General features: G+C 44.4%; 1 protein-coding gene across 1 annotated transcript in view; it reads left to right on the forward strand.

Annotated features, from left to right (window-relative positions):
* LOC126234813 (dehydrogenase/reductase SDR family member 11-like) overlaps window positions 1-15,300 on the forward strand; it is a 54,238-nt gene extending 38,938 nt beyond the window's left edge. The window contains exon 6 of the mRNA XM_049943560.1: window positions 15,129-15,300. Within this exon, the coding sequence (XP_049799517.1) occupies window positions 15,129-15,167 (39 nt within the window). The 3' untranslated portion in view covers window positions 15,168-15,300. The remainder of the gene's footprint in view (window positions 1-15,128) is intronic.
* The last annotated feature ends 313 nt before the right edge of the window (window positions 15,301-15,613 follow it).

Here is a 15,613-nt window from a genome sequence, read left to right on the forward strand (position 1 = left end):
TCTGTGAAAGTGAAGGTGCTTGGGGGAAGCTTTTCAAAGCAGCTGTCCATAATACTAAGTGCATTTTCAGGTGGTTTGATTATTGAACTACTAATTTCTTCAATGGACTGAATGCAATATTTATTAAATTCTTCTGGGGTAATGGCAATTTCATCTTTGTGTTTAGTGTGTGCAATGGAGTTTATTACACTCCAGGCCTTCTTGCATTTATTGTTAGATTTTTCAATGTTTACTATGTTATGCAGTTTCTTTGCTTCATTTATTGCCTTCCTGTACTTGCATTTAGCTTTAGCATACAGGTCTTTATACAGTTCTGATTTACTGGTTTTGTACAGACTAGAATACAGCATAACAGTATTTTTCAGTTGCCCTAACTGTGGAGTATACCATTCCTTCGTTTTCCTTCTCTTGTAATTACTACTAATATTCACTGTACATTTTTTCAGAGGGATGCTATTTTCAAATACATTTAAAAAGATGGAGAAAAACTTTGTGAATACAATATCAGTTGAACAGTGTTGAAGCCTAATAAAACATATGTCCCAACTGAAATAAGTGAGGGCATGTCTAAACCTATCCATCCTCTCTCTGCTCACTGGTCTAGTAATCACAGTTTTAGATTCTGGTTTGGTGCAGTCTGAAGTTACATTATTAAGACTAAGATATACTGCATCATGGTCTGAGAAAGGGAAACTAATTACATCAGTGGACATACAAGTTCTCTTAATATTTGTAAATATATTGTCTAGACAGGATGAGCCTCTGGCGGTAGACCGCCTGCTGATTCCTCGAACGCGGCTGAGAAGCAAGCTTTGAATGGTGTAGAGCACGGAACTCGGCAGGCTTACTCAGGAAACTGGGTGGAAAATTTTGTACATGGCTGCACGTTCAGAGACAGTGAATAGTTACAATTGAAAGAAAACAGCTCTCTGTCACTATTTTTAACGAATTGACCGGGTTTCAACACTGCTAGGAGTGTCTTCCTCAGAATTTAAATCAAAGAATGGTCTATAACATGGTCACAGAATTATGACTAAAAGCGTATGATACAGAGTATAAGTATAGAATCATCGTGAAAGACTGGCAGTGCTTATATGTCATTTATAAAATAATAAATATGCCAAAAGGGCATTAGTCACAAAGAAATTGTGATGACGAGCCGTTTGCAACCTGTAACCGCGTAAGTAACGAGCAGCCCTTAGTGTCTCACCATCACAATTTTCTTTCAATTGAAACTGGGTGGAATTATCTAAGTACAGAAGCGAATGCGTTTCATGCAAGTACCCCTCGCACTCTTTAATATTCACCAGTTCCCATCTATAACTGATTGATTCTTCATTCTCTACGTCTTCTAAGTGCCCTACGTTGGCCAAGGCAAGTGAAAATTGTCAAGTCCGGATCGTACGGGCGGGTGTAGCGGAGGGGTACGGCGTCGTCCGCGCGCTGCTGCCACTGTACTCTTCTTCAGCAGGGTAAGAGGGCCGTATTTATACTGGACCTTTGGAAGGTTCGGTGCTGATGCGCTGGGAGTGGCTGGTCACTCGGCTAGAGCGTGATGCCCACTGTGTGTGGTTCTTGTGGAATATTCTCCCGTTGCTGCCCTTTAAGGTACGGGGCGCTGGTCACTTAGTCCGCTGTTGGTAGTTACGAGGCGGCGCTAGTATCCGTTATCGTGTTCAAATATTGGTTCGCCGCTTTCGTCGCAGAAGCGACCAGCGCGCTGCCTCCGGCCCAGAATTACTCTCTAAACCGTGTTAGAGTACTAGTCGGAATATTTCAACGTTCGCTACAATATGTTTCGCAATTCTGCTTTTCTCCTTCATAATACTCTTGAATACTCTCAGATTAGTATTCATTTATCCTCAATCACTGAGCAAAATAAGCTCTCCATCATTTTCAACACTTATTTTCAGTCGGAATTGGTAGGGTAGCCACAGACTTATCCCAAACTCATTTGCGCCTTAATTTACATTCTAACATTCAACTTCCTTTATTGCACCTACAATATGTAACGACACCAGCTGGAATAAGTTACAGCCACGCCCTTAATACTCTTAGTATCCGTTTAACGCTGAAAGAAAAGAAAAGTGGCCGTGCCGTTCTAGGCACTTCAGTCTGGAACCGCAGGGCCGCTACGGTCGCAGGTTCGAATCCTGCCTCGGGCATGGATATGTGTGATGTCCTTAGGTTAGTAGTTAGGTTTAAGTAGTTCTAAGTTCTAGGGGACTGATGACCACAGATGTTAAGTCCCATAGTGCTCAGAGCCAGAGCCAAAGAAAAGAAAAGAAAAACGGCGCTCTTTCCGTGTAGAAACATTACTAACATTTATTTAATGAATATTACTTTAAATTTATTTTAGACATAATCGCACTTTTTTAAATTGTAAATGATTTCGGCTACATACTGGCAATCGTCACAAACGTAAGTGCTGAGTATGATTTGATATACAGAGATTTGACGAGATGCGTTGTCAAACTTGCTTCACCTACGTTTAGTATTATGCTTCTACATACTGATTTTTCAGCGTTTGAGAGCAATGCAATATTAGTTAACGCACCGCGAGTTCTCAAAATTATCAGAATAAAATGTTGAAATGTGTGTCAAATCTTATGGGACTTAACTGCTAAGGTCATCAGTCCCTAAGCTTACACATTATTTAACCTAAATTATTCTAAGGACAAACACACACACCCATGCCCGAGGGAGGACTCGAACCTCCGCCGGGACCACCCGCACAGTCCATGACTGCAGCGCCTTAGACCGCTCGAAAATTATCAGCTTGATCCTTCTTCGGTAACGTGATAATACTACTGTGGTAATGCTATAGCGTACTCCTGTTCCTTAGTTTTAGAAATAATGTCATTCTAGCATATTCGACAGACTTGAGTACCTCCGAAAATATCTCATCGACCGTAGCTGACATGTTTAGAGATATCATTCGCTACTGTCTAAAACTATAGATACAACACTGGTTCATCAAACTCAAAGTAGGCCTCACAAAAAATGGAATAAGTTGGATTGCTTCGAATGTGATGGCATGTGACGGAAGAGTAGAAACACATCATACCACGTACAAATTAGCTGAAAGTTGTCGCAGACAAGAAATTTGCGTTCAACTCGTAATCATGTTTAAAACTGAAGTTTGTGCTCTAAATCTGACGTAGAATGCGACCAATCAGTAACGAAAGATAACACAGAGAGAGGGCGAAAGCTAACTGCGTGCAGAGTATAATGCCGTTAAACATAGTGTCTTCATGACACAGCAATTTTTTGGCGAACTTCCTGTAGAGAAGGGCTCCAAGAAGCACCAAGGTGGCTGGTGAGAAGTAATACGGCACCTGACTCTAGACGAACCCTGTGGACTTGCGTTATCAACATCTACGTCAATCCTCCGCAAGCTACCCGAGGGGGTGTGCTGGAGATTACTTCTGGTATCACTATCGGATCCCCTTCCAGTTGCATTAACGAACGTCATGCGGAAAGAATGATAGTTGGTAAACGTCTGTATTAGATCTAATTTCTCGATTTTTCTCGGTGTGGTCGAGCCGTACATGTGAGCTCAAGCTGGTTTCTGCATACGATGAATGATCTGTTCTTGAAAAAGACTGCTCTTCTGTGGTCTAACATTAGTATTTTGTAGAATGAAACCGTCATTATTAGGTCGACATGAAAACGCATATACACTATCTGATCAAAAATATCAGGACACGCCAGTGTAATGCTGAATTTTGGACTAGATGTCAAGAGAAGCGGATCCGCTAGTACAAAAGGATGTGTGAAGCTGTCAGTAGAGAAACAGTAACACCAGAATGTGTCAATGAGGAGAGATAAGTGACATCGAACTTGGACTAGACATTGGATGTCATCTGAGTAACAGATCCGTCAGGAGCATTTAAAGCCTTCTAAAGTTCCCCAAGTCGACTGTTAGTGACGTACGTGTGAAGTGGAAACTCGAAGGAACAGCTAAACCAGTCCAGGGAGGCTTTATATACTGACTGACAGGGACCGTCCAGTACTGCAGAGAGCGGCTGTGAAAATCGCATGAAAATAGCGGAAGACATCATTCGAGAGCTCCGAAGTGGTGCCAGTGGTTCAGCCAACACGACTGCTGCACGTAGGGAGTTACAAATAATGGGATACAATCGTCAAGCAGTTCCTCAGGAGCCACACGTTTCTGTAGAGTTTGCTGAGCGACGATTGATGTAGTGTGAAGAGAGACACTACTGGACAGTGGATGACCGTAAACCAGTGATCTGGAGTGGTGACTCACGGTATACTCTGTGGCAGTTCGAGGGAAGTGTAGTGGCTTTGGCGAAAGCCTGGAGAGCGTTACCCACCATCATGTGTAGTGCCAACAATGAAGTACGGAGGAAGTGGTATTACTGTAGGCGGAGTGTTTTTCGTGGTGAGTGCGCTTAAAAAAACCCTAAACACAGAAGGACATCAGTATATTTTACAGCATGGTGTACTGCGTGCAGTACAGAAACAGTCCGGAGACGGTGAATGTAACAGCATGACACTGCATCCTGTCGTAAAGCAACATCTGTGACACAATGTGTTGTAACGGCGACCGGGACGGTTGCGGGGTTGAAGTGACGGAAAGCGCGGCGGGACCCGCGGAGAGGCCCGCGAACAACAACACAATCGGAGAGGACGCACACGACCAACGAAGGACAGAACGAACAACAACAAGATCGAACAATGGAGTCACAAGGAAACCTAACAAACACGTCCACTCGTACACAGAACAAGAAAGTAAGTTACCTCTCTAACGCGAGTCGATGTGTCCACAGGCGTACGCGAGATTAGACTGGCTGGCTGAGCTTTTTTTCCTTTTTTTTTCCTTTATTGAGTTTCGATTCCCCCCGAAGGGGTCCGGCTGGCAGCAGCTTAGTATGCCGCTCTTCAGCCTACAGAATTTGTTTTAAAAAGAGGAAGATAATAAATAATAAAAACAGGCGATAAAATCGGAGACTTAAATGGTAACATGGCGGAAAAAATCGTGGAACTTGAAACATAAAAACAAATGGATGATGATTCTGATAAAATACATATGAAGCAGACAGGTAAAATAATTGACAATTAAAAAACACGGCGACAGTCTGGTTTCTGTTCGCAAGAGACATAAAATTCACACCCAGCGACAGCATGATTTCTGTTTGCAACACTTTGGAAAAGATGCACAACACTGAACACTCACTTGAACAGTGCACTAAGAAGTTGGCACAAGTATGACACACCACAGCCGAGGGCAGGTGGGGGGAACCTGGAAAGATGATGGGAAAATAAAAGGGGGGGGGAGGAGAGGAAAATGCTGGCTGAGCTTTTTTTTTTCCTTTATTGATTTTCAATTTCCCCCGAAGGGGGCGGGCTGGCAGCAGCTTAGTACGCTGCTCTACAGCCTACAGACTTTTTTTTAAAAAAAAATGGAAGAAGAAAAGAAACAAGAAAAACAGGCGATAAAACGGTGACGTAAAGTGTAAAATGGCGGAAAAATGCGCAAAGTTACAACAGAAAGCAAAAGGGGTTGGCAATGTTAATAAAAGACACAGGAATCAGACAAGTAACATAGTACACACACAATTAAAAAACATGGCGACAATCTGGTTTCTGTTCGCAAGAGATAAAAAGCACACCCAGCGACAGTATGATGGCCGTTCGCAACACTTCCCAAAAAACACAACACGGAACACGCGCTGTAAAACACTCACTGTAAAACACTGCACGAAAATGGCGGCACAAAGATGACACTCCCGAGCCAAAGGCAGATGAGGGGGGGGGGACCTGGAGGAGGGGGAAGAACAAGGAGGGAGGAAGGAAAAAAAACGAAAAAGGGGAGGGGGGAACCAAGGAGGGAGAGGACTAATAAAGGGGGAGAGGGGCAGGGCAGATGTGAGGGGGAATGAGAGGAGGCAGAGGAGGGAAATGCAAAAGGACTTGGGGGAGAGAAGGGGGCAGAGAGAGGGGAGGTAGGTAAAAAAGAGGATGGAAGGGGGGAGAGGGAGCCCGGGAAAAGGACAGGGGAAAGGAGGGGGAGTGAGGATCAGAGTTGATAGGAAGGATAAATGGAGGGAGAGAGGGCATCATCTGGGAGGGGGTGTTGATGGAAGCCACCTTGGGAAAGGAGATGAAGGGTGTAGAGATGGAGGGTAGGGGAGACACAACAGTGAAGACGTGGCAGGGGGTGGGGATGGGAGAGGAGAGGAGCAACCAGAGGGTGAGGGGGATCAAGGCGGCGGGAGGTGTAGAGGATGCGGATATGTTCGAGGAACAGATGGGGGAAAGGAATGAGATCATAGAGGATCCGCGTGAGAGACGGGAGGCGTATACGGAAGGCGAGGCAGAGTGCATGACGCTCAAGGATCTGGAGGGACTTATAGAATTTGGAAGGAGCAGATATCCAGGCGGGACTGGCATAACAGAGGATGGGACAGATTAAGGACTTGTAGGTGTGGAGGATGGTAGAGGGGTGCAACACCCATGTCCAGCCAGAGAGGAGTTTGAGGAGTCGGAGGCGGTTGTGGGCTTGGGATTGGATGGAGCGGAGATGAGGGATCCAGGTGAGGTGACGGTCAATGCTGAGGCTAAGGTAGGTGAGGGTGGGGGTGTGGCGGACAGGACGGGCGCAGACAGTAAGGGAGAAATCCAGGAGCCGGAAGGAGCGGGTGGTATGACTTACGATGATTGCCTGGGTCTTGGAAGAATTGATTTTCAGGAGCCACTGGTTACACCATGCAGCAAAAAGGTCAAGGTGATTCTGGAGAAGGCTTTGGGACCGTTGAAAGCACTGGCTGAGCGAGAGGCAGGCGCTTAAGTAGTCTATCGGGGGCGCCGCTATTGGCCGCTGGAACCACGTGTTCCACTGTGGCGCCCTCACACTAAATGCGGGCCAGGAGGCGCGCGCCGCCACAGCTTACGGCGCGATGGTGCAGAGACCTCTAGAGGTCTTCGACGTCCATGACGTCTGGCGCGGATTCAAATACCGCGGCGCGCGGTACCAGACAACGGTTTGTGGATACTAACATCCCTGACAGGGAGTATCCTGTCATAGTCCCAACGTGAACCCGACGGAACACCTGTGTGACGCGTTAAACTCCGACTTCGCTCCACACCTCTGTGTCTACGGTTCTACTCTGGTTTCGGCTCTTGACGAAGAATGACTGTCATTTCCACACAGACATTTGGGACCCTCATTGAAAATGTCCCCAGCTGAGTTCAGAACGTCGTAAAGGCGAAGTGTGTACACGCCTCATATTAATGTCCACTAGCAGGTGTCCGGACAATTTTGATCAGATTGTGGACGTCTCTCGTCGCCTTGTCAGCTACTTTGGACCTCATCCAAGCCCCGAACAATATTTGGCTGTTCCTCAGTGTAATGTGCACACCGGCATGAAAATGTAGATGTCCTCTCTTTCCACCGCCACATACTTTCTCGGCCATATCTGACACGTATCACATTCTTGAAGAACCATACCTCAAATATATCGCCTGTGGTGGCAGCGGGGAATGACCAGAGTTGATGTGAAAAAGCTGCCCTATTCCTTTGAGCACTAACCAACAAATTTCTCTCGTCATATGCAGCATTTAAGTGAAACTTCTGGACAAGATGCTCACTGTAGGAAAACTAGCTCAATAAGATGACAGATATTTAGTCCACTTCATACATCTATCAGGGTGACACCAGACTGTAACCTATAAACTACCAACCGTAGTAGTCCACCCCCTAAAATGTAGCTGGAGCCCCTTGACCACCATAGGCATTCTGACAGCGGCATTCGCCACAACCACACTCTTTGTCTGCTGTGAACAGGCGACGCAAGAGGACTGGAGCTTCAATGCTCTGGCCTTCTGTAATAGCTTTCATGCGCTTGTCTTAAATTACTAATCACCGGAGGGGCAAAAATTAGGAAAGCGTTAGCCTTTGACACTACCTATGCTGTTGGTGAACCATACTTCAATGTAATAACAAAGACGAACAAGTTATTCTAGTGAACAGAAAAATTCTAAAATGTATCAAGATGAGATTTAACTTTATGGTAAAATTTGGTTTGGTTCCTGCCAAATATTTGATGAGAGTCAGTAGTAAAAATTTTTGCGGTCTACAGTTGTAAAGCTTTCTGTCACCGACACATTCACGAAAGAAGAGGTACATTTTTCTTCTATTTTCGTAGATGAGGTCACCTTTCTCTCCAAATTGTATTTACGCCGTGCGTTCCTCCTGTCAATCGTCCTGCACATTTACTCTAGTGTTGCGGCAGATACACACATCAAAAAAAGTTTTGCGTCACCCCGGTTCCCAGAACTCCTGAAGATAGACGTTGACTGTGGGTATTGTATCACAGACACAGTCCCTTTGACTGTTCAGAGAGCCGGCCGGACTGGCCGTGCGGTTCTAGGCGCTACAGTCTGGAACCGAGCGACCGCTACGGTCGCAGGTTTGAATCCTGCCTCGGGCATGGATGTGTGTGATGTCCTTAGGTTAGGTAGGTTTAATTAGTTCTAAGTTCTAGGTGACTGATGACCTCAGAAGTTAAGACGCATAGTGCTCAGAGCCATTTGAACCGTTTTTGAACTGTTCAGAGATGTAAACAACCATGCATGAGCAGCGCCTATTAGACGAGAGGGTCCGACAGCCGATAAGTTCCAGTGATTCCACCAGGAAGGAGGTACATCGCTCGTGTTGTCTGTAGTTTAACCATGCCTAGACGGCCAATACCACGGTTTGATCGCGTCCGCATTATTACTTTGTGCCAGGAAGGGCTCTCAACAAGATATGTGTCCAGGCGTCTCTGAGTGAACCAAAGCGATGTTGTTCGGACATGAACGAGATACAGAGAGACAGGAACTGTCGATGACATGCCTCGCTCAGGCCGCCCAAGGGCTACTACTGCAGTGGATGGCGGCTGCCTGCGGATTATGGCTCGGAGGAACCCTGACAGCAACGCTTTTCGTGCAGCCACAGGACGTCGTGTTACGACTCAAACTGTGAGCAATAGGGTGCATGATGCGCAACTTCACTTCCAACTTCCATGGCGAGGTCCATCTTTCCAGCCACGACGCCATTCGGCGCTGTACACATGGGCCCAACAACATACCGAAAGGACTGCTCAGGATTGGCATCACGTTCTCTTCACCGATGAGTGTCGCATGTGCCTTCAACCACACAATCGTCGGAGACGTGTTTGGAGGCAACCCGATCATGCTGAACGCCTTAGACACTGTCCAGCGAGTAGTGCAGCAAGGTGGAGGTTCCCTGCTGTTTTGGGGTGGCATTATGTAGGGTCGACGTGCACCGCTGGTGGGCTGTAAGATACGTGAATACCATCCTACGGCAGATAGTGCAACCATATCGGCAGCATATTAGCGAGGCTTTAGTCTTCATGGACGACAGTTCGCGCTTCCATCGTGCACTTCTTGTGAATGACTTCCTTCAGGATAACGACATCGGTCGACTAGAGTGGCCAGCATGTTCCCCAGACATGAACCCTATCGTGGATGCCTGGGGTAGATTGAAAAGGGCCGTTTATGGACGACGTGACCCACCAACCACTCTGAGGGATCTACGCCGAATCGCCGTTGAGGACAATCTGGACCAACAGTGCCTTGATGAACTTGTGGACAGTATGCCACGACGAATACAGACATGCATCAATGCAAGAGGACATGCTACTATCTATTAGAGGTACTGGTGTGTACAGCAATCTGGACCACCACCTGTGCAGGTCTCGCTGTATGGTGCAATGTACGGTTTTCATGAGCTATGAAAAGGGAGGAAATGATGTTTATGTTGTTCTCTATTCCAATTTTCTGTACAGGTTCCGGAACTCTCGGAACCGAGGTGATGCAAAACTTTTTTTTGATATGTTTATTTGTAGTTTAGTTTCGCGGTGTTTGTATGGAGTCAACGCGATAAATACTGATATTGATGCTCATTTTCTCTCTAGTTGCAAACAAAATTGTTTCTTTCGGTTGATTTTATGTCCTTATTCAATGGAGCAGTGCCACATTAGCCTAGTGCTCTATTCCATTTAATGACATTTGCTCTAGCGTTTATCACGTCAGCAAACACGTGTTCGCCCCACCTCCCTTGCTCGACTGTGTCTTGTGCGCTGGCGTGGGCCCCACTATCTGTCTGCTACCACGATGCAGCAACGATACTCCATATGTGCTAAATTTATGAGAATTGTCCGTCGTTTGCTGCCTCTGTCAATAAATATCTTTAAACCGAAAGTCGCACAAGGCTCATGTGAAGGTGCTTTGTCGAACAGATGAATATAATTCATTTTGAAAACACATTTCGATTTGTAACGAGACCAAACTGACGTTTTCCCTTGACACTAGGCATCGCATGTAAGACATGATGAAAATTACGTTCGAAATAAGATAAGCATTACTTTTCGAGCACTTTCACTATTCCTGTAGTGATCAGAGTGAGTACACATCCATGAAAACACTATTCCCAGGTAGTGATAAAATAAAACCTTTACTTCAACAACACAAAAATGAAAAGATTCACAACCAAGGCCCCTAGGAAGCAAAGAGATTGAATCTGATAACACAGAAAATAAGAATCTTCTTGATCTGACGTTTGATGACTAATACTGCCTTTTTTTTTTTTTAATTTCAGATTAGCACTTGGAGCCAACATCCTCTGTTATATGTTGGATGTATTCTAATCTCTGTCTTCCTCTACAGTTTTTACCCTATACAGCTCCCTCTAGCACCATGGAAATTTTCCCCTGATGTATGAACGGATGGCCTCTCATTCTCTCTCTTCTTCTTGTCAATGTTTTCCACGTATTCTTTCCTCTCCGACTCTGCGGACTATCTCCTCATTCCTTAGCTTATCAGTTCACCTAATTTTCAATATTCTTCTGTAGCTCCACATCTCCTACACTTCTATTCTCTCCCGTTCCGCCTTTCGCACAGTACATGTTTTACTAACATAAAATGCCGTGCTCCAAAAGTACATTCTCAGAAAACTTTTCCTGACATTGAGGGCTATATAGACTTTTGTTGGCCATGAATGCCCTTTATACCAGTGCTAGTCTGCTTTTTACGCCCTCCTTGCTCCGTCCGTCATGGGTTATTTTGCTGCCTATGTAGCGGGATTCCTTAACTTGATCTACTTCGTGAGCACCAATTGTGATCTTAAGTTTCTCGCTGTTTTCATTTCTGCTTCGATTTATTCTCAGTCCATATTCTGTTCTCATTAGACTATTCATTCCACTGAATAGGTCCCGTAATTGTTTTTCACTTTAACTGGTGATAGGAATGTCATCAGCGAATCTTATCATTGATATCCTTTCACTATGAATTTTTATCCCACTCTTGAACCTTCCTTTTATTTCCGACATTGGCGAGAGACTACTTCCCTATCTTACACCCTTTTTAATCAAAGCACTTCGTTACTGGTCTTACACTATTACTGTTGCTTCTTCATTCGTACATATGTTGTATATTACCCGTCTTTCACTATAGCTTACCGCTGTTTTTCCCAGGATTTCGACCATCTTGCTCCATTTACCAATGCCGAACGCTTTTTCCAGGTCGACAAATCCTATAAACATGTCTTGATTTTTCTAAAATCTTGTTTCCATTACCATCCGCAAAGTAAGAACTGCTTCTCTGTTGCCTTTATCTCTCCTAAAGTGAAACTGATCGTCATCTAACAATTCCTCAACTTTCTTTTCCATTCTCCTGTATATTATTCTTGTCAGCAGCTGTTAAGTTGATTGCGCGATAATTCTCGCGCTTGTCGGCTCTTGCTGTCTTCGGAATAGTATGGATGATGCTTTTCCGATGGTATATCGGCCAGTTTCGTACACTCTACACACCAACGTGAACAGTCGTTTTGTTGTCACTTCCCCCAATGATTTTAGAAATTCCGGTGGAATGTTATCTATCTCTTCTGCCTTATTTGATCCTAGAGCTCGTTTAAATTCTGGCTCTAATACTGGCTCCTCTCTCTCTTCCCTATCGAGTCTGTTTCTTCTTCTATCACGTCTTCACGCAAGTCCACCCACTCATAGAGGCCCTTAGTGTACTCTTTCCGCCTGTCCGCACTCTCGTCTGCATTTGAGAGTGGAATTATCATTGCACTCTTAATGTTGCCGCCATTGTTTTTAATTTCAACAAAGGTTTTTTGACTTTTCTATATGGTGAGTCTATCCTTTCGACAATCATTTCTTTTTCGATTTAGCCGGCCGTGGTGGCCGAGCGGTTCTAGACTCTTTAGTCCGGAACCGCACTGCTGCTACGGTCGCAGGTTCGAATCCTGCCTCGGGCATGGATGTGTATGATGTCCTTAGGTTAGTTAGGTTTAAGTGGTTCTAAGTTCTAGGGGACTGATGACCTCAGATGTTAAGTCCCATAGCCCTTAGAGCCATCTGAACCATTTTTTTTCGATTTCCTCACATTTTTCATGGAGCCTGTTCGCCTTAGCTTCCTCGCACTTCCTACTTCCCCCTAAGTGACTTTTATTTCTGTATTCCTGAATTTCCTGGAACGTTTTTGTACTTCCGTCTTCCGTCGATCAACTGAAGTATGAGCGAGGTGGCGCAGTGGTTAGCACACTGGACTCGCATTCGGGAGGACGACGGTTCAATCCCGCGTCCGGCCATCCTGATTTAGGTTTTCCGTGATTTCCCTAAATCGCTCCAGGCAAATGCCGGGATGGTTCCTCTGAAAGGGCACGGCCGACTTCCTTCCCTAATCCGATGAGACCGATGACCTCGCTGTTTGGTCTCTTCCCCCAAAAACCAACCAACCAACTGAAGTATTTCTTCCGTGAACCATGGTGTCTTCGCAGTTAACTTCCTTGTACCTATGTTCAGTCACTACAGATGGTTAATTGGTGTGATTCAGAGTCCAGTTGGACACCTATCGCTGACAGAAGTTATTTGGTAAGATAACAATATTCAAGTGAACCGGCGTACACCAACGCGAGAGCACAGAGTCCAAGTGGGGTCGAGGTCATAGGAAGCGAGGTCGGCTGCTGCAATGGCTGGCTGTCGTTATAGGTCAGTGCGGTGAACATCCGTTCCGTAGCCGAGCGGCCGCTGAAGTACACTTACAGCGGACAGGGACGTATTCGGTCTGCTTGCTGGCTCACGGCTGGCAGAAGCAAGTAGTACCGTGAAACTTCCTGGCAGATTAAAACTGTGTGCCGGACCGAGACTCTAACTCGGGACCTTTGCCTTTCGCGGGCAAGTGCTCTGCCAACTGAGCTACCCAAGCACGACTCACGCCCCGTCCTCACAGCCTTACTTCTGCCAGTACCTCGTCTTCTACCTTCCAAACTTTACAGAAGTTCTCTTGCGAACCTTGCAGTCTCGGTCCGGCACACAGTTTTAATCTTCCAGGAAGTTTCACATCAGCGCACATTCCGCTGCGGAGTGAAAATCTCATTCTGGAAGTAGTACCGTGCTTGCCCGCATCTCGTGGTCGTGCGGTAGCGTTCTCGCTTCCCACGCCCGGGTTCCCGGGTTCGATTCCCGGCGGGGTCAGGGATTTTCTCTGCCTCGTGATGGCTGGGTGTTGTGTGCTGTCCTTAGGTTAGTTAGGTTTAAGTAGTTCTAAGTTCTAGGGGACTGATGACCATAGATGTTAAGTCCCATAGTGCTCAGAGCCATTTGAACCATTTTAGTACCGTGCTTGCAGCGCCTCCAGCGGCGACACCAGTGCCGCCTGTGGCGAAGCGGGCGCCTCCCGTTCCAGTGACGTCTGCTGGAGATCTACTCGAAAACGAACTCGTTGTGGTCGGCCGTATTGTTTACCTGCTATGAAGTAGAGTGACCAGCAGGGCCTGAACTTTGGCAGCCTGCTGTCAAACTACCAATGCTGGTAGTCGGGGTTTACAGATACGGGAATTCCAGTATGATTTCATCAAACGTGAGAAGTATTCCACAGGTGCAATGTATTTAAAAAACAGAATAGTGTTCTTCCGAAAACTGACATATTGCCTACTTTATTTATCTAAACCAGTTTCTATCGCATGATCATCTCCAGTTGGCCTACGTTTGCACAGTATATATATTTATACACGGAAAATATGTAAGTTAACATAACCGGAAATATTTTCTACATAAGTTGTCATTATCATTAACGCTCAAATCAAATCGACTTCGACAAACAAAGTAGGCAAGTTGACAGACAGCTTTTGGCGGAATATAATTACGTTACTTAAGTAAACTAATTCAATATGTCATGCTATTATTAGCTCTGAAACAGCGCCCATGTTTCGGGATCTTGACAAACTCGTGGTTCCTGAAGAGGGGCAGCAGCCTTTTCAGTAGTTGCAGGGGCAACAGTCTGGATGATTGACTGATCTGGCCTTTTAACACTAACCAAATCGGCCTTGCTGTGCTGGTACTGCGAACGGTTGAAAGCAAGGGGAAACTACAGCCGTAATTTTTCCCGAGGGCATGTAGCTTTACTGTAAATTTTTATTAATAACTTCTAAAATTGTACTAAAATAGGATCTTTATTCGATCTACGAAGTTACCTTCCCTGGTAAAACATCTCCGAAAAACCTATCATCTAATTATAGTGTTCACTGCTCATAGCTGAGGTATCTTGTCTATACTTGGTAACTAACAATTATAATTATTGTTATATTATAAACATTTTTCCCGTTCTTCAATCGTTGACAAAGTTTCTTCCTATTTTCTGCAACTTTTGTGACTTTCAAACTTTTGACTTTCCATTCATTTGTACATACACATGTAAGAAACATATAAACAAGCTACATTCTTTAATTAATAATAAGCAAATTTATTGCTTCCGACAATTTTTTTGCAAGCTGACGACAGACTTCATTGTCATGCATAGAGATATTTACATATTGTAACAATTTCTGTCAATTTTTTACAATATTCAGTGGATCATAGTTTCATCGATATCACTGAAAAAACGACATTAAAAGGGAATTATTATTAAAATTTATCAGGATTGCACTGGAAGACACTCATAAGAGAAACATCTAAATCATTCACCGGACTATGTTTTTCAGATTCTCTAAGCATGTACAGCTGTCTATCACTTATTTATTAGAATAGGTTACTATATTTTTCTAAATCAACCTTGGATTATGGTAAATAACTGAGTAAAATTATTGTCTGTTTCAGGTTCAAGACATCATCATATATCCTACATGCAGTGAATAATGTCTACACTGTTTTTATAAACTGTTTCCAGAATTGAGTTGTTGACTTGTATTAAAAAATAATTGATTTTTAGTAGAACATTTCAGTTTGAATTGTAATTTCTCTTTCAATTAAAATACTATTCACCCACCGATTTTTCGTTTTGACATGGACATGTAATACAATACTTAGTCGAATCCATTCATGTAGATTCTCAAATGAAGGAACTACCATTAATTTAGACTCTCATAAATCTGGAGGAGGGTAGATGATATAAGTTTACCTAAATGTGCTGTATGATACAAACACTGGACTTTTTCAACCATTCTTGAAACAGCCAAAATATTATGGTGAAAAATGATCAAAGGGACACCGATCTATTTTTTGAAGTATCAGCAAGAATCAACAGGCAGTTTTAAGCAATATTTTTTAAGACGCAGTTAAACCTTGACAAAAGGGTAATTTCT

The sequence above is a fragment of the Schistocerca nitens genome, chromosome 2, assembly GCF_023898315.1.
Source record: "Schistocerca nitens isolate TAMUIC-IGC-003100 chromosome 2, iqSchNite1.1, whole genome shotgun sequence".
Classification (NCBI taxonomy): Eukaryota; Metazoa; Arthropoda; class Insecta; order Orthoptera; family Acrididae; genus Schistocerca; species Schistocerca nitens.